This window comes from Rhinatrema bivittatum, chromosome 6 (assembly GCF_901001135.1).
Source record: "Rhinatrema bivittatum chromosome 6, aRhiBiv1.1, whole genome shotgun sequence".
NCBI lineage: Eukaryota > Metazoa > Chordata > Amphibia > Gymnophiona > Rhinatrematidae > Rhinatrema > Rhinatrema bivittatum.
Window position 1 is genome coordinate 124,115,847 of NC_042620.1, and position 27,433 is coordinate 124,143,279.

General features: G+C 43.7%; 1 protein-coding gene across 3 annotated transcripts in view; it reads right to left on the reverse strand.

Annotated features, from left to right (window-relative positions):
• CCDC141 (coiled-coil domain containing 141) overlaps positions 1 to 27,433 on the reverse strand; it is a 324,021-nt gene that overhangs the window by 181,678 nt on the left and 114,910 nt on the right. For all 3 annotated transcript variants that reach the window (XM_029605900.1, XM_029605899.1, XM_029605902.1), the window contains exon 5: positions 12,393 to 12,646. In XM_029605900.1, coding sequence (XP_029461760.1) covers positions 12,393 to 12,646 — 254 coding nt within the window. The remainder of the gene's footprint in view (positions 1 to 12,392; positions 12,647 to 27,433) is intronic.

Genomic DNA, 27,433 nt, shown 5'->3' on the forward strand with positions numbered 1-27,433 from the left:
TTTAAAAAATATCGGACGATATTTTAAATCGTCAAAAAACGATTCACATCCCTAGTCATTTCTATGTAGGGATCTGTAGCAGCTTGGCTTGTTCTGTTTTCCTAATAGGAGGTGTACTGGTGTTTTAGCACCTGGTGTAATGTTTGCAGAGTCACCTTTTCATAGATAGGGTTGTAACTGAGCGCTGGCAATTAGTGCTGTTTTAAAATGGGAGGTTTATTACATTGTAATTATAATTTAGTTTGTTCATGGCTTTCTGAGGACCAAGCCCACCCCCAACATGCGTTACAATAATCCTAATATCAGATGTGTTCCAAGTGTCTTTTTGTTTTTTATGCAGGGTTTTCTGGTTGATATCAGAACAGTTCATGTAAATATAATATACATGCTGTTGTGATAGTTTTACTTCAAAACACTGTACTTTGAGTGTCTTTGTCAGGTAAAATCTTTTATTATAAATGCATAATTTTAAATTGTCTGTGGGGAGAGCCGAGGCGGAGGGAAAGGATGAGCAAAAAGCTGTAAAATTCACTTAGGGTGCCTGAAATCCTTGCACTGAATAGAAATTAAACAATTTGAAAAAACTGAATGAGGAGGGGACAGCACTGTGAAAAAGCTAGCACTGGCCCTGCAGTCAGGGTCCTGTGATGACACGCCGGCAAGGTTTCCACCCCTCCCCAGTGAGAAGAGACCCCATGCAATGGTGCATGTGGTGGTCTACTGGTGGGGTTCCCATCCTTGCCAGTGAGAAGAGGTCCCACGCAGCAGCACTGGATGCCTAGAATTGGGTCAGATGTTGACCTGCCTGTGGCTTACCACACACGGCTGGCAGGAAGAAAATGAAGATGAAGGAAGGGTAAGTCATATGGCTCATGACGGGTTGCGACCGAGAGGGAAGGGAAGGGAGTCAGCACCACCTATTCGAGAGAAAGTCGATGGGCTGCACTGGTGTAGGGAAATGTCCATGCAGACAGCTAAACCTGGATCCAGCTTGATGGTCTGGAGGTAAAACGCTTTGTTGGTGTTTCCTCCCTGTAAATGGGAAACTGGTTGCCAATATGGGAGATTTGTTATGCATGCATTTATAGAATCCCCACTGTCATTGGATTTTGGCTGCAGTTCATTGCTTTGACAAGCTCCCATAATTCAGGCTGTGGCAATGAAAAAAATACTTAATTCACAAGTGGAAGTTTGCAGCAAAATGTCACCAATATGTATTTCTGTCATTGCCGCAGTTGAAGTACTGAAGCCATCTTCTTTGTGTCCGCCTGCACACATTATATTCTTATAAACACATTTTGACTGCAAAACATTGCTTTTATGCATATCTTTGAGATTGAGAGCAATGGATGTGTAAGATTTCATGATAAAAAGGCTCTGGGAGCTCTGATTAGACTCTGATGACATCAGGTCTCATGTTCTGATTTGTACACCATTATAGATATGATTGCTTGTTAATAATACAGAGTCATCATTGATTTTTAGATGAGGGATGTATGATCTGTGCCATTCATATAAGTGGGGGATCACCTTTTTCTATTTTTATTTTGATGTGCCTTGTGATTATTTTGGTCATTTCTGTGTATTTAATTTACTGTTCCTAATCATCTGCTAGAGCTGAAATAGTAACTACTAGGGACAGGGGATGAGACAGAGACAGAGATAGAGATAGAGAGAGAGTGTTTGGGACAGAGGAGAAGAGAGAGAGTGTGACTGCTGCAGATGAAGGAGAATGGAGAGTGTATAACTGCTGTAGATGGGAGAAAGTGCTAAGTATGGGGGTAATGGGAGGGAAAAAGAGAGGGGGGATTGAGAGAGTTGTGGGGATGAGAGAAATTGATAGATTGATAGAATGACTGCTGGGGATGAGGCGGACAGAGAGAGTGTGATTGCTAGGAATGAGTGGGATTGAGGAGAGAGTGACAGCTGGGGATTAGAGGGTATGGTGGTGAGCACTGTGGATGAGGGCAATAGACAGAGAATGAATGCTGGGGATGACGTGGATAGAGAGGAAGTGTGACTGCTGGAAAGTGTGACTGAGAGTGTGGGACGGGGATGAGGAGGGCAGGGAAAAGTGAGAGAAAGGTTGAGTGTGGCCTCTGGGGATGATGAGGTAGGAAGAGGAGATTTACATTAGTGTCCAGATTATCTACCTTATGGAATCAGCCAGGTACTTGCGACCTGGATTGGCCACTCTTAGAGACAAAATGCTGGGCTCAGTTGACCATGGTTGACACAGCATGGCATTTCTTAGGTTCTTATGATAGCAGTGAGGGAAAGAAAGGAATGGGAAAATGGGGAGAGGGAGGGAAGTGGTAAGTGGGAGGGTAGTGAGTGTCTGAGGGGGAAGAAAGGGAGTGGGAGGGAGGGGTGAGTTACTGAGATGGAAGAGAAGGGGTGAAAAACTGAGAGGGAAGGGGATGAGTGATTGAGAGAGAAAGGAAGGTGAGTGGGAGTGAGGGGATGAGTGTCTGGTAGGGAAGGGAGGTGAGAATGAGGTAAAAGGGGGTGAGTGACTGGGAGGGAAGGGAAGAGGGGTGAGTGAGTGAGAGAGAAGGGAAAGGGGGAGTGAGAAAGTGGAAGAGTAAGAGGAGAGGGTAGAAGGGGTGTGTGTGTGTGTGTGTATCTGATGGAGAGAGGATAAGGTTTGCATGTTCCCACCTCCCTTGCTCTCTACTTCCTCTCCATTAATCCACAACAATCTCAGGATGACTGAAAATCAAAGGTTCCCAGGTATAGAGTGAGAATTTTTTTTTATCTTTATTAGTTTTATTATATTGAAATATTGTATTGATTTTTTTTAAATGTTTCAAGTTTTTTTCATCCTTATTGTTCTTTTTTATTAGATGCTTTGTTTGTCACCTGTTTTGAAATATTGTTTTTATTTGTAAGCTTTACTATTATGATTGATTTATATTTCTTGATTTTGCTTTATGAGGAATGGTGATGTTTCTGTTTTTGCATTATTTCATTGCAAATGAATCTGGCTAGGAGATCTATGATAGGAGAGGGGCTGAAGAGCAAGACTGCTGGGGTCTGGGAGGGTAGGAGAGTGAGGGGGTCATTTTTCAAAATGCAATAAGGCGTTTTCGCATGCGTTAAGAGCTTATCGCATGCAAAAAGCCCCGTTAATGCATGCAAAAACGTGTTTACCACATGCGATCACACCATATTGTATGGTGCGATGCAAATTCCAAAAATAGGAGGAGTTAGGGGTGGAGAGTGGGCTGGGTTAGCCTGTCTGTGAAGAGCTATCACACCTCTTTTGATTGCGTTAGGCTGTGTGATAGCTTCCATGACCGCACGGTAAGGTTTCATCGTGAGAGAGAGAGACTGGCCATAATGTCATGGCCCATTGGTAGGTATTTGTATCCCTATGGTAGGCCCACCTAGTAACTTGAGGTGGGGATTAGGTAAGAGTGTAGGGGGTTGGGGCCACTTTGACATTCTACGTGATACCTACGAACAGAACAGTGGTCTCTTGTGAAGATTTGCTAGCCTTCGGAGTGAGGAAACTCGATCCAAAATGAGATTTGGGCAATGTTCTCTCAACCTAGCTTGATGTCCATCATGAATGGAATGAATGGGATTGCTGGATGTGGGAAATCATGTTATGATTATGGGCCCTGCCTTAGGAGAGGGGGAGTCTAGGCTAGGAGGTCTCCCCTGAAACAATGAATGAGCAATCTGTATTATACACTATGTTAGAGGGTCACGGCTAATTTGGTTATCTGCTTGATCAACATTGATGTCTTATACTCACCAATCCAAGAGGAAAATGCTCTTGGGGGCACTTAGGAGGAAAAACACTGACATTGCGTTTCTGCAATCTAGGTGCGTTTCTGCAAGAAACGCACCTAGATGCTAAAGAGCATAAGAAATTATGTCATGAATGGGTAGGTCAGTGTTATTACTTATCACTAAATACCAAGTAATGTCGGGTAGCCATTCTGGTTAGTAAGACTATGCCACTAGTTGTGGAAAAACAAATATCAGATCCAAGTGGTAGGTATATTTTAATACTTGGCTCTATATACAATCACCTGGCGTTTCAGCAGAAGCCTTTGCCTCGGCTGTAGGCTTGCTTGTGCTGGTGCTGTTCTTCTGCAATTTTTGTGTTCCCTTGAGACCCGGATTGGATATTGGATATGGATTTGTTTGCCTGCTGCCTGTCTACAAAATGCAACAGCAGGGACTCCTACCTCCTATAGGCCTATATCACTTTTGAACCAAGACATTAAAATTCTGGCTGCCATTTTGGCCAGTAGGGTAAATGGGATTGTACAGGATTTGATATCCATGGACTAGACGAGATTTATATCGGGCAGACTATCATCATCTAATTTGCTAAAAGCTTTACTTACCATTAAAACAGCAACAGATGGGAGTGAAAGGAATGTTGGTCAGTTTTGATGCAGAAAAGGCATTTGACTGAGTGGAGTGGCCCTATTTACATTGCGTGCTAAATCGATATAATTTTGTTCAGAATTTTTAAAATGGATAACAACCTTGTACAATCAGCCAGGGGCACTAGTTAATGGCTCTTTATCAGATGCTTTCCCTCTTGGTAGGGGTACTTGACAGGGGTGCGCTTTGTCCCTGCTGCTGTTTGTTTTATCTCTAGAACCACTGGCGATTGTGCTCCAGTCGATGGATGGATTTGAGGGGCTACCAGTGGGTAAGGGATTTGTATGTCTCAGCTTATTTGCAGACGATATCCTTCTCTTTCTAGGCAATCCAAGACATAGTTTGGGGAACACTTTACTTCATACAGTCATTTGGAAACTTCTCTGGCTTTAAAATAAACCTTTCCAAGTCTATCTCTTTTCTATTACATGCCTCAGTATGGGCAGATTGGGACGGGTTATTTCCATTGACATGGGTCTAATCCTCTGTCCAGTATTTGGATATAAACTGACCACATCTGTGGGTGAGACGTATTGATGTAATCGCTCAGCAGCGGTAGACTATACCCAAAAACTGTTAAAGAGGTTGCATGAACTGCCATTGTCTTTGATGGGATGGTGCGGTTTAATAAAGATGGTGGTCTTGCCAAAAATTCTATACTACCTTCAAATGCTACCATATTGGGTAAAACTAAAGGATATAACTAAATTACATTAATTAATTATTGCATTTATTTGGCAAGGTAGAAGAGCAAGATTGAGTTATAAGATGTTGTCAGGAGAGAGAACGGGAGGGCGGGGGGGGGGGGGGCTGTCCTTGTCAGATCTTAGGTTATATAATATATCTTCCCTGCTATAGTATATTCAGGAGTGGTTAGCGATGGGTAACCAACATGATCCAGATTCTTTGTGGGCAGCTTTTGTTCATCCTTATAGACCTACTAGCTGTGCCCGGCCACGTGTTGCAGTGGCAGAGTCAGGTTCTTCCCCCCCCCCCCTCCCCTTTCCCCTTGCTCATACACCTCAGTCACACATCGTCCTCCCCCTTGGTCACTCACCCCCCCTTTCCTCCCCTGTCCCCACTCCAGCTCTCTCCCCCTCACACTCACCCCTCCCCCTTCGGTCACTAACCCCCCCCTTCACTCCCCTGTCCCCACTCCAGCTCTCACCCCTCACACTCACCTCTCCCCTCTGTGTCTCTCCACTGATACTCACTGCCCCCTTCATTCACCCTCCCCTCACTGTCACCTCTCCCCGCCTACTCCCTACCCTTTTGTCAGTGACACCGCACCCTCTCTCAATCTCCTTCCCTGATTCTGATCCCCCTCCGGCTCGCAATGCCCTCCCAGCTGCCCCCCCCCCCCTCCCCGTCCCTTTCCCTCTTGTGCGGTTCTGCGTGGCCCGCTCCCGAAGGCGCGAGGTCAGCGAGGATCCCTCCCTGTCGTGCACGTGAGCCGTACCAGATCGCCGCCGCAGCTCCTCCCAGGTGTCGAATTTCGGCCGGCCGACACCACCACACCCGATATTGCCGCCGGTCCGCTGCTGCTGCTCCTCCCAGCGCCATGTTGGTCCCGCTGTGCGCGACGTGCACCACTGCTGCCCCTCCCAGCACCATATTGGTCCCGCTGAGCCCTACGTGCGCTCCCGCCCGTGCATGCGCAGTACAGCAGCTTCATTTCCCAAGGTAGATAGCGTGTGTTGCATGTCTGTCCAACAGATGTCGCTGTTTTCCCCACACACATGTAAAAACATGTTTTTTTCTGTAACCGTGTGATATCTATGTAATCTAGATAGAGAAGAACCTTGCCGAAAGTGAAAGCAAGGTTGTGTCCAAATTTGAAAGCAATTGGTGCAGTAGCTGAGCCTGGTTAAGTTGAAAAAACAGAACAAAGCAGTAAAGGTTACAGTTTGTGTTTTTTGTTTCTGGTTTTTTTTACCCCAAATGAACAGCACCAGCAAAGAATAGTTTAAATATGCAAGCACGCCTTCCTGGCCCCCCCCCCCAACCCGGCGAAATAGAGCAACCCACGCTACAGCCCCCCTCTCGGGAGATGTGGAGAATCAGTGGCCCCCCCCCCTGTGAAAAACGCGTGGCGGAAAATAAGAACGGTCCCCCATCGTGCTCCTCCCCGGCTACCTGTGTAAACTGCCAGCCGGTGGCGAGGGTGTGTGCTAGGGTTTGTTCCGCAGGCTGCCATGTCGCAAAACTTCACTGGTGAAAGTGGTGCGTCATGATTCCTGACCTAGTAAGGGCAAATGTCCGCTGAGGATATGGCACCGACGGTCTGTTGCCCTTACTATGTCACATGGTGTACCAACATCATTGTTGTCTCCATATAGTATAATAAGGGCAAGGTCCCCTGGCGCCATTTTGGTTGCTGGCATCCGATGGCCCTACTGAATGCGATGTGTCCCGGACCATTCCTGTGGTGCCGGCGGAGAAGCACGGACTTGTATCAGGTGTAGTGTGTGATCGGAGTGCAGTGCGTGGGTGGGTGTAAGAGGGTACTTTAATTTAAATTTGGAGGGTGTGTGAAATGCGTGGCTTCCCAATGTAGCAGCCAGGAATTCGTGTTTTGGTGTGTTTTGGGAGGGTGGGTGAAGTAAGTGCCATTGGCAGGCGTGTGGGTGGGGGTGTGTGGTGTGATGAGTGTGGATTTCTGTGTGTTATGAGGGAGTGTAAATGAAAGACAGTAGCCCTGTGTGGGGGTGTGGTGTGGTGTGTGAGTGTGTGTGAAAGGTGTAAGAGGTTGCGCTTGCGCTGACGACCACCAGATGTCGCTGTTTTGTGTAAGCAATTTTTAAACTTGTGTTACCTGTCACAGGTGTGACCTATATGTAATGTAAGTGTATAAGAACCTTCCCGTATGGGAAGTGAATGTTGTGTGCAAATTTGAACGCATTCGGTTAAGCGGTTGGCGAGATTAGCGACGACGTACAAACTATTTAACATTTTTATTTATATAGATTAATTTGCTTCATTTGCCGAGCCATAGGCTTTGGAGGTTAAGTTGCTCCAATAATTTTTGGATGGCTGCCTTTCGGAAAGTTTGGTGATAGTGGCAGATGCATAAGAAGCGCAGTATTGGCTGATCATCATTTTTAATTTTCCAGGGCAATGTGGACTTTTCTGCAGGATGAGCGTAGGTGGCATTTAAAGATTGTGAAGTCAGTGGCCTATATTGTCTGGGCAAGTTGGTGGATTCAGATACAAATGTGCTGTACATGTTTTCACAACATCATGATACTTGGTCAATTCCCTAGAGTCATTTCTTCTCCTACTTGCAAGCCAGACACTATAGCTTAGAAAGGGGAAAGGAGGGTCTACCCCTTATAGCATTCACTGGTGAAGAGGTCTCTTTCTTTGATACAATCCCCAAAGTTAATAAAATTTCTATCTGGATGAACATGCTGCAAAAAAATGAAGATGATAGTTAACTGCTTAAGTTGGTGAGAGCGTGGAGCGAGGATCTGGGAGAAGACCTGGAAATTGCAGATCTCTCAATGGCATTTAATTCAGTATACAGGATGTTGTATCAGCAAATATGTGGGAAATGCAGTTTAAGTTACTACACAGAATGCATCTTACAAGAACAAGGGGGTCTGTGATGAAATTGTGGGACTCTGACTTTTGCTTGAAATGCAAGCACAACCTGGAACAATTTTGTCATTTTATTTATTTATTTATTTAAGTTTTTTATATACCAACATTCAAGACAGTGGTCCCATCATGCTGGTTCACAAGAAACAGGGGTGAAACTTTACCATTTAACAAAAGTGCAAAAAAGCAGTTACATATAACAAGGACAACAATAACTTGGAATGAGAAGGGAAAAGAAGATTAGATATTGAAATATAAGTATAAATAACATTTTGAAAGGTGGCTATTAACGCTAATACTAGCGGAGCTTGTTGCGTGAAGGGAGATTAGATGGGGTTGGAGTTAGGAAAGGCCTGTGTGAACAGCCACGTTTTGAGTCTTATCTTGAATGTTGAGATGTTGGGTTCCATTCTAAGATCCGGGGGAATGGAGTTCCATAATGTTGGACCGGCTGTGGAGAATGCCCGATCTCTAAGCGTGATGTGTCTGGTAGTCTTGGCTGGAGGTACTTGGAGTGATCCTTTGTAAGCATCTCTTGTCGGTCTTATGGAATGGTGTAATCGGAGGGGAATATGGAGATCGATTGGGGCTAATTGATGGATATTTTTGAAAATGGTGAGAATGGCCTTGTAGATTATTCTGAAGTGGATGGGCAGCCAATGGAGGTCCATCAAGATCGGTGTTATGTGTTCTCTTCTCCTGGTGTTGGTGAGTATACGGGCGGAGGCATTTTGTACCATTTGTAATGGTTTGGTGTGTGATGAAGGGAGACCAAGCATGAGACCAAGCATGAGACCAAGCATGATGGTCATATGTTCACTGGGCATCCACATTTGCAAAGATTCTGGCACCAAGTATGCAATTTTTTGGATAAAGAGCTGGATTGTATAATGACTTGGTCAGAGAAAATACTTTATCTGCATTTGTATGACAGATTGATGGCTATTTCAAAGGGATGCACAAAATATATCTCAGTTGCATTGTTGCTTGCAAAAAAGAATTCTCCTAGGAGCATGGAACCTCAAAGAACAGACACATTATTCACAATGGATAGCATTGATATTGCAGATAGCTGGCATGGAGCTTTACAAACAAAAGACATTAAACAAACCAAGGTAGTGGGCTACCACTAAGGGCTACTTCAAGTTGTGGTCATTCACATGCAAACATTTGGGTCTGTAATGGTGCAAGAAATGGGGGATCAGGTTACTAGCATGAGTAAGAATGTGTATTGGAATGATTGATACGTGCGTTTGTATGGGTTGAGTGTGGTTGGAAATGTTCTGTTTGCAGATATAAAATTGCATTGATTGAGTTGGACACCGAAGTGAGGCACAATGTTTGTTTTGATGTGCCAGTATATGTTTTGTTGAAATGTAGGTGATTGCAATTCAACAGAGTATTAAATAAAAAAATACAATAACAAAAAAAATGAAAATATTAAAATGAACAAAGTAATAATAGCTAAAATCAAATGAATTAGAGAACATAGTGATCACTAAGGATGATCAGGAATACAATACAAGTTTATTCTGGAAGCTATGTAAAGGCAGAAGAAAATAAGTGTGCCTTTGAAAACTTGCCAAATGCAGATAAAATCCTGACAACTGTCTAATAGCCTGAATACAAGAAGCCAGTTTTTTTCAACTGAATATTAATGGTTTTCACCAAGTGGGCCATGGAGTTGGAATCATCAACGTAAGAACTATATTTAATTAAAAGCTGTAAGTATGTTTACCCAGTAGACCCGCATTGATGTTAAAAAGAATAGTGGCCATAGCAGAGCTATGTGGGACCCCACATTCCAGGGACTTTGCTGAGGAGCAAACCCCCCCCCCCCCCAAGTCTGATCTTTAGTGGTCTTTCCTTCAAAAAAGAACAAAAGCATTGCAAAGAAACTGGTCAGATAGTATCTTGAACACCAAGGGCCGGATTTTAAAAGCCCTGCGCGCGTAAATCCGGCTGGATTTACGCGCGCAGGGCACTCGCGTGCCGGCGTGCCTATTTTGCATAGGCTGCCAGCGCGCGCACAGCCCAGGGCGCGCGTAAGTCCCGGGGCTTCATAAAGGGACGGGGAGGGGGCATGTCCAGGGTCAGGGGGCGGTTCGGGGTGGGACTGGGGGCGTGGTGCCGGCCAGGGGGCTTGGTCGAAGCCTCCGGACCAGCCCCTGGGTTGGGTGATGGCGCGCCAGCACCCCGCTGGCGCGCGCAGATTTACACCTGCTGGGCCGGATTTTAAAAGCCCTACGCACGTAAATCCGGCTGGATTTACACGCGCAGGGCACTCGCGCGCCGGCGCACCTATTTTGCATAGGCTACCGGTGCGCGCACAGCCCCGGGACGCACGTAAGTCCCGGGGCTTCGTAAAAGGGGTGGGGGAGGGGCGTGTCCAGGGGCATATCCAGGGAGGGACCGGGGGCGTGGCGCCGGACCGGGGGCGTGGTCAAGGCCTCCGGACCAGCCCCTGGGTCGGTGATGGCGCGCCAGCAGCCCGCTGGCGCGCGCAGATTTACACCTGCTTTTGGCAGGCTACCCATTGAACAAAGAATTCAATACAAGACTCTTTGCACCATACATAAACTAATACACGACGAAAAGGCAGAATGGCTGAACACAGCCCTTCACGTACACGTCCCTAATAGAAACTTGAGATCAGCAAACAAAGCCCTACTAACTATTCCCTCAGTAAAAACAGCCAGACTAACGCAAGTAAGGGATAGGGCCCTATCTCTGGCAGGACCTATAAGATGGAATACAATGCCTTTAGAAATCAGAACACAAAGAGACATCAAAGCATTCAAAAAAAGTTTAAAAACATGGCTATTTAAGCAAGCATACCACAAAGGGAATGAAGAGTAGAATCCAGGGAATTGTATGATGCAGTCCGAAGAACTCCCACACACACACATCAGCTTACTCGAATGGTGTGTGTGTGTGTGTATATATTTTATTTTACTTTACCTCTATTAGATTGCAACAACAGAGGACCAGACTTAAGTGTTAATTTATCTTATAGCCGATATACTTAAAGTAGACATGACTTATCACAACCACTAAGTAATATTTAATATGAAACTATGTTACAGTATTTGATGGCACCTGTTTAGTTAATATAATTCAACACATTTAAGTTTGAAATTATGTGCCTTATTGTGAACCGTTGTGACGGCAACTAGCTTAACGACGGTATAGAAAAGATTTTAAATAAAAATAAATAAATAAATAAATAAATAAATCTGCCAACAAAGGTAAGGGGGGGGTTTAGATAGGGCCAGGGGGGTGGGTTAAGTAGGGGAAGGTGCGAGGGGGTGGAAAGAATGTTCCCTCCGAGGCCGCGCCGATTTCGGAGCAGCCTTGGAGGGAACAGGCAGCGCGCGCTGGGCTCGGCGCGTGCAAGTTGCACAAATGTGCACCCCCTTGCGCGCGCCGACCCCAGATTTTATAAGATACGCGCGGCTACGCGCGTATCTTATAAAATCCAGCATACTTTTGTTCGCACCTGGTACATGAACAAAAGTATGTGCTTGCGTAAATTTATAAAGTCTACCCCGCTTTCGGCAGTCGTAAATCTGCCAACAAAGGTAGGGGGCGGTTTAGATAGGGCCGGGGGGGTGGGTTAGGTAGGGGAAGGTGAGGGGAGGCGGAAGTATGACATAGTGAGGGCAAAGGTAGCGCTGGCGCCATTTTGAAGATTGGCAATACGGCCTGTGTGCAGGAGGTCGCTCCTGGACCCCCGCTGGACTTTTGGCAAGTCTTGTGGGGGTCAGGAGGTGCCCCCCAAGCTGGCCAAAAGTCCCTGGGGGTCCAGCAGGAGTCCGGGGGCGATCTCCCGCACGCGTGACGTCGGGAGCCAGGAAACAAAATGGCCCCGGCGCTACCTTTGCCCTGTCACATGATAAGGGCAAAGGGCCACCGGCGCCATTTCTCAACTCAGCGGTGGCCAGAGAGCGGGAGGATATCGCGTCGGGACACACCCCCCCCCCCCCCCCCCACTGGACCCCAGGTAATTTAAAACATTTTGGGGTGGTTCGGGAGGGTGGGGGATTTGTTTTAAAGGTTCGGGTGGGTTTTAGGGTTTTTTTGGTGTGCCGGTTTTCCTGCGCCCTATTTAACGATACAATACAAATGCCCCTGACGATAAATCGGGGGCTTTTGTATTGTATCGCGTATCTAATGATTTTGGATGATTTTAAAATTATCTGACGATAATTTTAATCGTTCAAAAACGATTCACATCCCTAATGATCACAGTATATGTGAAATGCATTGCATGCAGCCTTTATTTCCCATTCAAAACCAACAAGATCATGTGCCATGGCACTGCCACAACTAGCCATGACTTGTTATAGTAAAAGATGGTTCGGATACATCCATATGTGCCTTACCTGGTCTTCTTTCTGGTGCCACTGATAAATGTGCAGAAACTGCTCTAGTTCTTGACGCTGGTGTTTGAGACGCTTATCCAGCTGCCTTCTCCTGTCTTGTAGCAGTTCTAGCAGACTGTCAATTTTCAAACAGCTGCAGTGGGCACCCTGAATTATCTCTGGGTTTGCAACTGGCCAGTCTGATTTAAACTCTTCTATAAATTCAGTAAGCGTCCGGCTTTTATTTAATAGGGCCAGTGATTTTTCCAGAAGGACTGCAAGAAAAAAAAATCATGCAAACTTTAGCAATAATGTTTATTTTTTCATGTTTTTTTTTAATGACATCACATTGGACACAAGCATGCTTTTAGCATATTATGCACTCATAAAAGTGAGGAATTACCATGGACAAAAGTCATAGGTAGGTAGATGCTAATCACATTAACACCCCCATATAGCAAACTCAATGCACTTCAGTACTAAGCAGCAGTGAAAGACCAGAATGCCCAATTAGATTTCCCGTGATGTGAAAAGCTGGAATACAGGTCACAAATGTCCCAGAAATGCCCCATTTCAGTGACTGTTCTGAATGTTCATCTCAACTGTTTCTTTTCTTTTAAAAAAACATCAAGACAGACAACCAACTTAAAAAAAATTTATTTTAGCTTATAAGAGCATTATTTCCCTCTGGCGAAGGCATCTGCTGCCACTTAATGCCCTGTCCTGACTCCTGAGAGGATTATTGCTTAAACACTCCTGCTAGTTCATTCTTAAAATGATCTTGATCAAAGACAACCAGTCACAGTAAACCAAGCTTTCACACACACCTCCAATCCAGCAGTGAATGTGCTTGTGTTTACACTAGAGGGAAACTGGAGAGCAAGTTCCACCTTCATCGTAAAATAACTAATACAAGAAGCAAGTTAATTCCTAAATTAGTTATTGCAAGAGTCACTAATGCTATATTACATATACATATATGGAGTTTTGTAGAGAATTATACATTCAAGTTTGAACATACACAGAAGCTATTTCACTTTAAATCCTGTAAGAACATAAGACATGCCATGCTGGGTCAAGACCAAGGTCCATTGAGCCTAGCATCCTATCTCCCACTGTGAAAAGTCTGAGTCATAAGTACTTGTCAGATCACAAAGAGTTGATCTATTTCTTGTATCTCATTCCCAGCGATAAGCACTGGCTTTCCTAAGTCTACCTGGCTAATAACTGTTTATGGACTTTTCTTTCAGGAACTTGTCTAACCCTCTTTTGAGCCACACAATGCTAATTACCATGATCACATCCTCCAACAACTGATTCCATAGCTTAATTCTGTACTGAGTGCAAAAATGTTTCCTATGATTTGTTTTAAATCTGCCGGTTGCTAGTTTCATGGCATGACCCCTAGTCCTAGTGCTGTTTGTATCCCACTCATTTTATAAATCTCAATCATATCCCCTCTCAGTCGTCTCTTCTCCAAGATGAAGAGTCCTAATTCATTTAGCCTTTCTCCATAAGGGAGCTTTTCTGCCCCCTTTATCATTTTTTGTTGCCCTTTTCCATACCTTTCATTTGTCCACTGCCTTTTTTAAGATGGGGGTGACCAGAATTGAACACAATAAGGTACAGTTGCACCTTGTGTTGCAGTCTGACACTGCAGGCGAGGTAGTGGACCCTTGGGCCGGCCCACCTAGGATGACAGGGTAGGCCAGGAGGCGGAGCCACAGGCTGGCGGTGTTCACCCGGGAACCAGAAACCACCCAGGAGGAGCCCGTAGGGTCCTGGAACCTTGGGACTTGGTAAATAGGCTGAATGTCCAGTGGCAGGGATGTCCTTAGGCCGGAGCTGTAGCAAAGGAAGTCCAAAGGTATTTGGTAGTCCGAGAATCGGCTGTACAGGCCGAGGGCCAGCTGATGGCAGGACAGCGGGCGGCAGCGGAGTCTGTAGCTAACCGGATACTGAGGCAGAGTCTGTAGTAAGCTGGAACTGAAGCAGGCTATAGACTGGAACGGAGTCTGTAGCCGGCTGGAACTGAAGCAGGCTGTGGACTGGAACAAAGTCTGTAGCAGGTTGGAACTGAAGCAGGCTGTAGACTGGAACGGAGTCTGTAGCAGGCTGTAGGCTGGAACAAGGTCGAGAACAAGCCGGGGTCGGAGGCAGGCAGCAGACAGAAGCGAAGTCGGGAACGAACCACGGTCAGAGGCAGGCGGCAGGCAGAAGCGAGTCAAAAGCAGTCCAAGGGTCAAAGACAGGAACAACGAACAGACGATGCGCAACTCAGAACTACTAGGCAGTAGTGAACCTCATTGCAAGGCAAAGAGAAGGAGTCCGGACGCCGGATATATCGGCCTTAGGGCGTGACGTCATCAGCGCAGGCGGGGCCAGACTTCCGGGAGCTGTGTGCACAAAGTGGGCGCGTGTGAGGCAGCGGAGAGACGGGCAAGCAATGGCGGCCACCACGTGGAGCAGGCAGCGCCGCCGGGGTCCCAGCCACGCGGAACGCGGCGTTTCCAGCGGCGAAGGTAGGCACCGTTCAGTCCTAGCAGAGGGGAAGCGGCGGAGACCGCAACACCTTGGAGTTATACAAAGGCATTATGATAGTCTCTGTTTTGTCCTCAATTCCTTTCCAAATAATTCCTAACATTCTATTTGTCATTTTGACCACCACTGCACACTGAGCCACAGGTTTCAAGGTATTGTGCCCAGGAACTCTGAGGTCCTTTTCCTGCATAGCGATGCCTAACTCAGAACCTAACATCATGCACTTGTAGCTGGGATTATTTTTCCCTGCATGCATTATTTTGCACTTGTCCACATTAAATTGCATCTGCCATTTAAAAGCCCAATCTTCTAGTCTTATAAGGTCCTTCTGCAGTTCCCCACAATCCACCGGTGTTTTAACTACTCAAAACAATTTTGTCATCTGTACTTGCAGTGTGAAAAGAACAGGGATCAAAGCCAGATTTCAATTGTATTAAAACATTCAAGAGCAGAAGGGTCTGTGAGTGAAAATAATATTAGAAGTGAATAAATGCTTGGTATGGACTATGTCTGAGACCATAAAACTCATTGATATCCAACTAGGAACTGGTCCCTAGGTGTCCAAAAACTTACTTTGTTTCCCAGGTCCCTGTCTGCATGCACACGTTTTAGCAAACAAATGAAAATAAAATATCCCAATCTTTTTTTCATGAATCAAAAGATACAGTTTTCTGAATTGAAAAATAGCTCACACTGATGTATATAAATCATCATTATCTTAATTGCCAATATAGAGCTACTTGGACATTATTGATGGGGCTCTAGCCATCATGCTAATTCTGCATCTTCCCCATTCATTGCTTTACTGCTTACTACATATTGATTACTGAAGGTTGGGTACTTTGTAATAATGTCAGTTGGAGTTGGATTTGTGACTGGAGTTTTCCACAGGTCGGCAGAAAGAAAAATGCAACTTCATTTCATTCTAGAGTCTAGACACACAAACTTCTGTTGCTCACTGCCAGTCTCCCTCTGCCACAAAGTCTAAGGTCGACCAGTTTATTCACTTCTTAGATTATCTATGATACCTCCATTTCAGTGAACTGAGATCTCAAATATGCCTGCTAGCTTCTACAAAAATAATAATTTCCACTGCAACAAGAAAACAACATGACCCTTTCACTTCAATAATTATCACAGGGGGAAAAAAAAAAACAATGGGGAGGATAAAAAAATTCCAAACCAGACTGCCAAAGCATCTCTGCCTGCCCTCTTTTTCAAACTACTCTCTCATTTACCCTATTATCTTTATCTGACTAATCAGTGGACCTTGCAGGAAACTTAAGGCTGACCTTGATCTCCTTTTCTAGCTCTCCAACATTCTCCTTTACAAACCAATACTCTTAGTGAGATGCTTGGGAGAAATGTGGCCCAGCAGCCATGTTATAAGCCTCACCTTCTAAGAATGTTATGATGACTTGTTTTTAAATTAACACTACGATTAATCTGGTTTATTTTAAAATTAATTAATTCAATTTACTTATTTATTTACTTACAATTGATGAATTGCCCCATCCCACAGGCTCAACACGATCTACAACTTCTATACAATAGAAACCATATTGCAAAGCTAGGGAAACTACCATCATTTCTTATTCCATTCACTCTCACACAGTCTGTACCAAAGCTTATATACAGATCTTAGATCATGAGAGCAAGGCTCCACCCACATCAGGGCTCAAGATTTTTCTTCCTGTTGACAAATTCAGCTGTCCAGTGACAGGCTAATCAGGGATTCCTACATAGCTAAAGGTACTTAATTTGCAGTGTAGTATGAAAAAAAAAAAAACAACCCTCAAAGAAAATAAAATTAATTATTACAACACTGTATCTATCCATTCATATAGCTGACTACACCAAAGTATGCAGCAACTGACCTGATCAATAATCCAATTTAGGAATCTGCATAAGAGTTAATGGAATAGTAATTGATGGTAAGACAAATTATCTATTCCATTTCACTCTCACACATTCTGCAACAAAGAATAGGTTGATTGCAGCTTGAAGGACCCTTCTTCCAAACTTCACATGCTCAGATGTATTTGACATCACACTACAGCTTTGCATATTCATTCTGCAGACTCTTATGGTTTTCTGCATTGAAGGTAGCTAACAATATTTTTGAATGAGACTCAATAAACTAAGGGAAAGACTTTTGTGATCTTTTATATGTTTTAAATGCAGTATGTCTAATCCAACAATTGATGGCTTTAAAGCTGCTTGTCCTTTTTTTGCATATTCCATAAAAATTAAACTGTTCACATTTTAAAAAAAAATCTATTTTCTTCGTAAATAATGGAATTTAAAGCTCTCTTAACATCTATATAACTCTTGGATGGGACAGATCCTTTAGCTGACACCCAGGGACATATAGAAAAATAGACATGGACCCTCTTATGCACACAACTCCTCCAAAATCTCACTTGCTCTATGGACAGAATTCATTATTTGAGTTCCAAGGCTTCATTTGGGGATGAACAATTCTTATACTTGGTTCTTTTTTGTAATAAGCCCTTTCTGTCCCTTGTAAACAGCACCAATAACTATCACAGTCTATGCATCCAACACATGGGAAGAAGGGTGGTTTCCAACACCTTTACTGATAGTTGAGACAATATCTGAAGATTATTTACTGCCTCAATTTCGATATGTTTACTGCCTGAATTTGGATTTCAAATAAAACCAATAAATAATACAGCAGAAAGATTAATAAGCCTGTGACTTCACTTCTTTAACAAAGTCCTTACTTTTCTCTAGAAGCACTTTATTTCAAATTATTTCCTCTTCCCCCCAATTCCTCAGATTATCAGATTAAAATTAGTTTAATCCTCCTTTCCCAGCTCTTCCCATTGAAGATGGTTAGAATACAGCCCCAAGATTTTATCAGAATTTAGTCCACGGCTTATTACTCTTCCTAATCATCTTGAATACTTTAACTTCTTAGTCAACACCTGATGGGCACTTTACTCTCCCTGATGTTCTTCTTAAGATAGCAGCAACAAAGTTCTTGTTACTTTTACTTTGTATCCCCCGGTTTCCTTCCCTTTGTGCCGTTTGCAGAGATCCTTTCTTTCGGATGAATTTCTCTACATGTCTGTTTCTTTCAGAGCAAAATACACCACTCTCACAATGGTTTGGTTACTGAGTCCTGGGTACCAAGAGTCATCAGTTCCCAGTGGAACAAAAAATAGTCTTTAAATTCAAAAAGGGGAAAAATCAAGCTAGAAGCAGGAAAAGAGGAATAAAACTTCCTTGACTCAAAACAGAGGAGATATGGCAAAGAGACAGTTAATTCAAAGTTGAAACTCCTCTGCATCAGGTCACTGTCAGATCTATCCTTAAAAGGAGCAATAGCACACTGCAGGTCATCTTTACCCAAAATCCAGCCTTGAATACAGGGACACCCCAATCCACTACAAAAGGGGGATTCTCCAAAACTTTACTTGAGAGTCAAAAGCAAGGCTAAAGGCTGGTAGACCAACGGGAGGCTGACCCCTGAATGGGAACTTCCTTACTCCTTTGCCATAAATAAGGAAAAATGAAGAGGCAGGAGCTGAACCAAAAATCCACAACCTGCTGAACAAAATCTGAACTAAAAATCCACAAGGATAGATGGTACTCTGGGATGATGAGCAGCTAGGGCATACCATCTGCAGTTCCCACATGGGGGAGTAAACCTAAACTTCTCTTTACTGATTTCTAGGGATGTGCATTCATTTTCAATGAAATAGAGAATGGCAATGAAAATGTCTATTTTGTCATGTTTTGGGAGCCCCCGAAATGAAAAAGAAATTGATGAAATTTCATATTAGTGCGCACTAAGCCCAAAATTAGGAAAACTGGTTAGTGTGCTCTAACGGGACTTAGTGCGCACTAACATGGAGTTGGTATGCACTAAGCCCCATTAGTGCACACTAACTCCGAAATTAGGAAAATCTGAAATAAATACCTCCTGAACCATTATAAAAATGATATTTAATGACCCAAAATGAAAATTAAATGAAACAAAATCAGTGCACAGTGATTTCTACATAGAACCTCCCCATTCAAATGGAATATGCCTTTTAGGGCCTCATTTTCTAAAGTATCACAGGCCTGCGATACTATAGAAGATGAGGGGCGGGGGGGCCAAACGGGGGGCGTGCCTGCGCTAGCCGGCAGCGATCGCACTGTCGCGGTGCGATCACTGCCGGGTTCGCACCCAATAGCGCCACCATAGGAGGTGTAGCTATTGGGAGCGAAATAGGCAGCGAAAAGGTACCTTCCTTTTCGCTGTCCGCGGTGTCGGCGCAGAGCCGGCCCCGGTGACGCCCCAACTCCTCCTCTTCCGGGGCCGACTCCGCCCCCATCCTGGTATCGCACGCGATAAGGGACTTTTCGCGTGCGAAAGGTCCCTTATCGCGTGCGAGCGGCTTGGAAAATGAGGCCCTTAGTGAAGGAAACCAAAGGTTTCCTACCTCTAAAAAATTAAGCTCCTTCTCTTTGGACAAAATAAGATTAGGAAACAGGATTGCTAAGACAATCTCATTATTAATTAAAAAAGCAGAATTAATTTTTGGAACAAGTATAGAACAATGTCACACTGCTCTGTCTTGAAAAATAATATGTAAATAAAGACATTGAAGAGAGAGCTCTTAACACCCCTTTCAGGATGAGAAAACACAATACAATAGGCTCACTGACGAATATGTTCAGAGTGGACTGGAAAGGGGTTAATACACAAATCTTGTTGAATATATAGCAACCTAGAAAATAAAATTAATAGTTAAAAAATAAAAATTTGTAAAAACTAAGATTCAAAGGACGATACATTAAAGAGTTCAAAGCTAGATTTAAATCCCACGGTGAAGAAATGAGCTTCAAAAATCTGACAACATTTGTGTAGGATGAAAAGTCTTTATCATGAATATATCATGTATCTACTGCAGTGTCATCACTATTCACTCTTAGACAGTAACTTTGAAACAAATGCACAGGCGCACGTGTACGCACGTATCCCGGCTCACATCCAGAGACATCTATTTTATAACATACGCGCCTTTATGCGCATATTAATAAAACAGGCTGACCGTGTGTACATGTGTGCACAATTTTATATGGATGCACGCACCTGTGTGCACATGCCGTCTCTACTACGAAAGTGGGGGGAAGTTTAAAGGGTAAGCGTGCTGATGCCATGCTGTGTTTTCCTAGTTCATTCCCAGTTCTCCTAGTTTAAAGATAGCAATTCCAAACCCCCCATAATTTTATATTCACCCTTACCCCCTGTTAGCCCTGACCCTTAAAACCCCACTGCCTAGCCTAAAATTTTACTTACATGTCCTCCAAAGCAGAAGTAAATTTACACGGCAGGGGACCCCGGTGCATGCCTGTGCGCGTAAGTATTTGCGCGCACATTTTTTGGCTAAGCCCCAAAACGCCCATGCCCAGACCACACCTACACTCTGTCCCTTTTTATAAACTCTTCACTTGGGCAGCTTATAAAATCCACTTGGCGTGTGCTGGCCCAACTTATGCATATGTCTCCCACTACTGGCGCGTGCAGGGCTTTTAAAATCTACCTGTTAATGTTCTCACACTTGATCTGATATCTCGTCTTTGAAGAAGAAACTCTAATATAGTCTTCACAAATAATTTTGATAGTGTATCTTTCTGAGCTTCATATTCAGTAAGTCAGTGAGTAGACATATTATCTGGAAAATGTTAACTGGATAATTTGTCACGGATATTCAGCGAGACAAGTCTCCCACTAAAAGTTACCCAGATAAATCTAACCAGCTATATTTGAATAGTTATCCGGGTACGTATCTCCAATAACTTAAATCTTTACTGGCTGTATTCAAAATATAGTCTGTCAGTTAAATACTAAAGCAACCCCACTGGGCCAATGGGCTCAAGTCTTCCACCTCCACCCACAAATCAGTAAAAATACTGTTAGGTATAGTCCCCAACAACTCCCCCACCTCCCTAAAAGAAGGATGACAAGTTATGGCACCATAGTGGTCCAAAGAGTCTTCCCACCTCCCTCCCTCCATTTTGGAGAAAAACAGGTGGAATCTGGGCTCCTTCTATTTCCTCTGCTCCCTCTACTACTACTCAGAACCCCTACCCTAACCCTCACCTCACCCAAAATACAACAAAACCCCTAAGCCAGTAGGAGCCAGTAGGAGCATTTGTATCACTCTTGGTAGTATCCAGCATTGCTTTGACTATCATTTAAGATTTAATTTATCCAGCTCCACATACACACATAAATTAGCTGGATAACACCAAGTATCAGCATTATCCGGCTAACTTTGCTTCAATCCGATATGCCACCAGTCCACTCTGCCTTATCTTGCCAAGTTGTTAGCAGGATAAACTAAAACTCTCGCTACCCTTCTATTACATGCTGCCTGCATCACTGTCGCCTACTATTGGAAGTTTACTCTTTAATTGCTCATTGGTGGCTGACATTACAGTAATGGAAACGATGTCCTTCTCTCTTCTCAACAAACAGGAGGCCTACAATATTATATGGAAGGCATACTGGCAATAGAGACAATGTACTGAATGATATATCATTCTGTTATCTTCTTTTGACATAAATGCTTCAATAATTTAAGCTTTTTCTTTTTATTATACCCTTGTCCTATTGTTCACGAGATGGCACTCTATTATGCAATTTGTTTACTCCCTTGTGGATGTTGCAGTTATTGTTTTATTCTCTTCTTGATGTCTTGTATTATTGCATCTCTAAATAAAGAGATATAAAAAAGGGGCTGGTTTTCAGGAAACCCACAATGTATATGTATGTGACATATATATTTCCATACAGTACAGATAGTACATGCAAATATGCCTCATGCATATTCAAAGTAACATAGTAATAATGGCAGATTAAAACCAATGGTCCACCAGTCTGCCCAACAATTTGCTTATGGTAGTAACTGCTGCTTGTTGCAGGTTACTCCCATGTGTACTGTATAGAGATGTGAATCGTGTCCTCGATCGTCTTAACGATCAATTTCGGCTGGGAGGGGGAGGGAATTGTATTGTTGCCGTTTGGGTGTGTAAAGTATCGTGAAAATCGTTAAAATCGTGAGCCGGCACACTAAAACCCCCTAAAACCCACCCCCGACCCTTTAAATTAAATCCTCCACCCTCCCGAACCCCCCCCCCAAATGCCTTAAATTACCTGGGGGTCCAGCGGCACACTAAAACACGGCACACTAAAACACGGCACACTAAAACCCCCTAAAATCCACCCCGACCCTTTAAATTAAATCCCCCACCCTCCCGAACCCCCCCCCCAATGCCTTAAATTACCTGGGGTCCGTAGCCTTAAATTACCTCCGTAGCGGCGGTCCGTAGCTAAATCGGGGGAAGGGGGAGAGCAGGAAAACCGGCACACTAAATCGTGTAGTCTTCAGCCGGCGCCATTTTGCAAAATGGCTGCCGCAAAATGGCGGCGGCCATAGACCAAAACGATTCGACACAGGAGGTCGTTCCAGACCCCCGCTGGACTTTTGGCAAGTCTTGTGGGGGTCAGGAGGCCCCCCCAAGCTGGCCAAAAGTTCCTGGGGGTCCAGCGGGGGTCCGGGAGCGATTTCCTGCCGCGAATCGTTTTCCGTACGGAAAATGGTGCCGGCAGGAGATCGACTGCAGGAGGTCGTTCAGCGAGGGTTCCGGACCCCCGCTGAATGACCTCCTGCAGTCGATCTCCTGCCGGCGCCATTTTCCGTACGGAAAACGATTCGCGGCAGGAAATCGCTCCCGGACCCCCGCTGGACCCCCAGGAACTTTTGGCCAGCTTGGGGGGGCCTCCTGACCCCCACAAGACATGCCAAAAGTCCAGCGGGGGTCCGGAACGACCTCCTGCGTCGAATCATTTTGGTCTATGGCCGCCGCCATTTTGCGGCGGCCATTTTGCAAAATGGCGCCGGCTGAAGACTACACGATTTAGTGTGCCGGTTTTCCTGCTCTCCCCCTTCCCCCGATTTAGCTACGGACCGCCGCTACGGAGGTAATTTAAGGCTACGGACCCCCAGGTAATTTAAGGCATTTGGGGGGGGGGTTCGGGAGGGTGGGGGATTTAATTTAAAGGGTCGGGGTGGGTTTTAGGGGGTTTTAGTGTGCCGTGTTTTAGTGTGCCGCTGGACCCCCAGGTAATTTAAGGCATTTGGGGGGGGGTTCGGGAGGGTGGGGGATTTAATTTAAAGGGTCGGGGGTGGGTTTTAGGGTGTTTTAGTGTGCCGGTTTTCCTGCCCTCCCCCTTCCCCCGATTTACGATTTTTTGACGATAAATCGGGGGAATTGGTATTGTATCGTGGCCCTAACGATTTTTGACGATTTAAAATATATCGGACGATATTTTAAATTGTCAAAAAACGATTCACATCCCTACTGTAAGGGATAGTAACTGCCGCTCTGTGCAGGTTAATCCCATGCATTCTGATAGGGGTAGTAATTCTGTACAGATTATTCCCATGCAGAAATGTTACACCACTCCTTTCTTCTTTTTCAGCTTCAAGCCTTTAGGGATCTTCAGTGTTTGTTCCATGCCCTTTTAAATTCATTTATTGTTCTTGTCTTTACCACCTCTTCTGGGAGGAGATTCTAGGCATCCACCATCCTCTCTGTGAAGAAATATTTCCTGATGTTGGTTCTGAGTCCACCCCCACCCCCCTAGAGTTTCATATGGTGACCCTAGTTCTACTATTTCCTTTCCAATCGAAAAGGTTTGAAGTTTCTACATCATTAAAACCTTTCAGTTATCTGAAGATCTATACCATATCTCCCTTGTACCTCTTCTCTTCTAGGGTATACATATTTAGATTCTTCAGCCTCTCCTCATAAGTCTTATGACTCTGGCCCCATACCATTTTGCTCTCCCTTCTTTGGACTGCCTCCATCCTGTCTTGCCCTTTTTGAGATACGGGCTCCGGTATTGAACACAGTACTCCAGGTGAGGACTCATCAAGGACCTGTACAAGGGCACTATAATCTCCTTTTTCTTACTGGTTATTCCTCTATGCCGCCCAGCATCTTTCTGGCTTTAGCGACTGCCTTGTCATATTGCTTTGCCACCTTCACATTACCAGACACAATCACCCTCAGGTCCCTTGTAGTCTGTGCACGATAGTCTTTCGCCCCCACAACATATACAGCTCTTTTGGATTACCACACCCATATGCATGACTCTGCACTTCTTGGCATTGAATCGCAACTGCCAAATCTTCTGTTACTCTGCTGCAGATCTTAGATTCATATTCAAAAAGACAAACTTTTCCTTCTAACCCCTCCACAATGTCACTCACAAAGAAATTGAACAGAACCAGTCCCAAAATTGATTCTTGAGGCACTCCACTTAACACTGTTCTCTCATCAGAGCCGGTTGCAGTCAACCAGTTAGTAATCCATTTCACCACTTTAGCGCCCACACCCAAGTCTCCTATCTGGGACCGTATTGAAAACTTTGCTGAAATCTAAGAAAGTTACATCAATCACTCTTCCTTGATCCCGTTCTCTTGTCACCCGATAAAAAAAGTTAATCAGATTTGTCTGACAGGACCTTCCCCTACACAGAGCATAAGAACATAAGATATGACATATTGGGTCAGACCAAGTGTCCATCAAGCCCAGTATCCTGTCTCTAGCAGTGGCCAGTCCAAGTTACAAGTACCTGGAAAGTATCCAAATATTAAATAGGTCCCAGCTATTAATGCAGAAAAGAAGCAGTGGTTATTCCCTATTGATTAATAGTTTATGGGCTTCTCATCCAGGAACTTATTCAACCCTTTTTTAAACCCAGCTACACTAGTTGCCTTAACCACATCTTCTGGCAATGAATTCCAGAGTTTAATTGTGCGTTGAGTGAAAAAGAATTTTCTTTGATTTGTTTTAAATGTGCTACTTGCTGACTTCATGGAGTGCCCTCTAGACCTTGTATTATCCAAAAGAGTAAATAACCATTTCACATTTACCCATTGAAATCCTTTCATGATTTTGTAGACCTCTATTATACTGCCACCCCCAAAGCCCTATATTTTCCAAGCTGAACAGCCCTAACCTATTTAGTCTATTTAGGGGAGCTGCTCCATTCCCCTTTATCATTTTGGTTGCCCTTCTCTGTACTTTCGCCAGTGCAACTATATCTTTTTTGATATGTGGTGACCAGAATTGCACATAGTATTCAAGGTGCAGTCTAACTATTGAGCGATTATAGAGGCGTTATGAAATCCTTCGCTTTATTTGCCATTCCCTTCCTAATAATTCCTGTTTGCTTTTTTGACTGCCACAGCAAACTGAGCTGATGATTTCAACTATGATGCCCAGATCTTTTTCCTGGGTGGTAACTTCTAAAATGGAACCTAACATCGTGTAGCTACAGTATGGGTTACTTTTCCCTATATGCATAACCTTGCACGTATTCACATATTTCAACTGCCATGCTGTCTTGGGTCCAGCAACCCATTGGATTGTAAAAATTTCACTATCCTTTCCTTCAGCAGAGTCTCCATTAATTTTCTCACCACCAAAGTGAGGCTAACTGGCCTGTAGTTTCCAGCCTCCTCTCTGCTACCACTCTTGTATAGCATGACCCAACCACTCTTCTCCAATCTTGCGGCACCACTCCTATATCCAGGGATCTATTGAATAGGTATTTTAGCAGAACTGCCAGCACATCTTTGAACTCCCTTAGTATTCTAGGATATACCTCATCTGGCCCTATGGCCTTGTCCAATTTCAGTTTTCCTAGCTCTTCCCATATGTTCTCTTCAGTAAATGGAGTTGCTTCTATCCCATTCCCATCTATGGTCTCTTATCCGCCAGCAACGCTCCTCATGGGTCTTCTTTAGTGAACACAGAATTAAAGAATTTATTTAATATTTCTGCCATTTTTCTGTCTCTCTTTATACATTATTCCATATCACCTCTCAATTTCATTATACCACTTTGGGTCTTCCTTCTTTCTCTAATATATCTGAAAAATGTTTTGTCACCTCGCTTTACTTCTTTGGCAGGCCTTTCTTCTGCTTGACCATTTGCTTTCCAGATTTCTGTCTTTGTATCCCTCAGTTTCACCAGGTATTCTTCTTTGTTTTCCTTTTTTTGGGATCCTTCCTGAACACTGTTCTTTTTTCCTTTATTTTTTCAGCCACCTCCTTTGAGAACCAGATCGGTTTTTGTTTCCTCTTATATTTGTTTCCTTTTCTAACATATAGACTTGATGCCTTTGTAATAGTTCCTTTTAATTTGGCCCGCTGTTGTTCTACCTTGCCTATTTTCTCCTCTGGACTGTTGACCTTTCACGTTTATTCTATTCATGGTTTTAAAATGTGGAAAGTACCCTCATACCAGGGCTAGTGCACATTTCCGCCCACCGGCGTCTTTTACTTTTATGTACTACCGCCAATTTGGCTGCCCAATTAAATTGCAATCATGGGGTAACCACCTTTTTGTTTAAACCATGATACACTGCCGCATTTCTTAGCAGTTTAATTCATTTCTCATTTTGTTTTCATTTCCCATTTTTGTCTTTACAAAAAAATTTTTTTAAAAAAGGTTTTAAATATTTTCTTCTTTTTATATATTTTTTATAATAACTTATTTGCTTTTTCAACCACAATTTTGGTCTAAGAAACTCTTTTACTCTCTATCATTTCTCATTTTCAAATTGGAAAGTGCTAAGAACAACAAAATTGTGCCCTTGAGTGATGCAGTGTTTAACCTTCGGAGCTTCTATATTCCCTGTATTTAGTCTACTTCTATGTTCTCTTAATCTAATTTTAACTGGCCGCGATGTGCGACCCACATACAACATAGGGCAGTTACATTGTATCACATATACTACTTGTTGAGAATCACAACTGCTTACAAATTTCCATTTATATGTGATATTTGTACAGGGATTAGTCCAAGAAGTTCCAGTAAGTGACTGTGCACACATGTCACATTTTCCACATGTGGTATGTGACCCTATTACTCCTGAGACCAATGAGGGTAATGCTGCTTTTACCAATGAATTTTTGATGTTAGATCCCCTCTGAAATGAAATCAATGGATGTTCTTGAAATATAGGATATAGCTGAAGTATATGCCAGTGTGCATGTATGCTTTTAACTACTTCTCCTACTCCATCGGTATATTGTACAACATATACATCTTGAGAAATAGACTTTTTATCTTGATATGTTAACAATGATTCTCTTGTTGAGTAACGCGCTCTTTTGTAGGCTGTCTTTATAACTTTTAGGGGATATCCCCTCTCAAAAAACCTCTTAGCTAAAGCATACGCTTCACTTTTAAAGACTGGCAATGAGGAGCAGATTCGTCGAAGTCGAAAAAATTGTCCGACAGGCAGACCGTTCTTAAACGCTCTTGGATGGAAACTTTGGTATCTTAATAGGTTATTCCGATCTATCTCCTTACGAAAGAGAGTTGTATCAATCGTAATGCCATTTTTAATAATAAGTATATCCAAAAAAGGGATTTGTTTATCTGATATTAATGATGTAAATTTTAAATTTTCATCTATT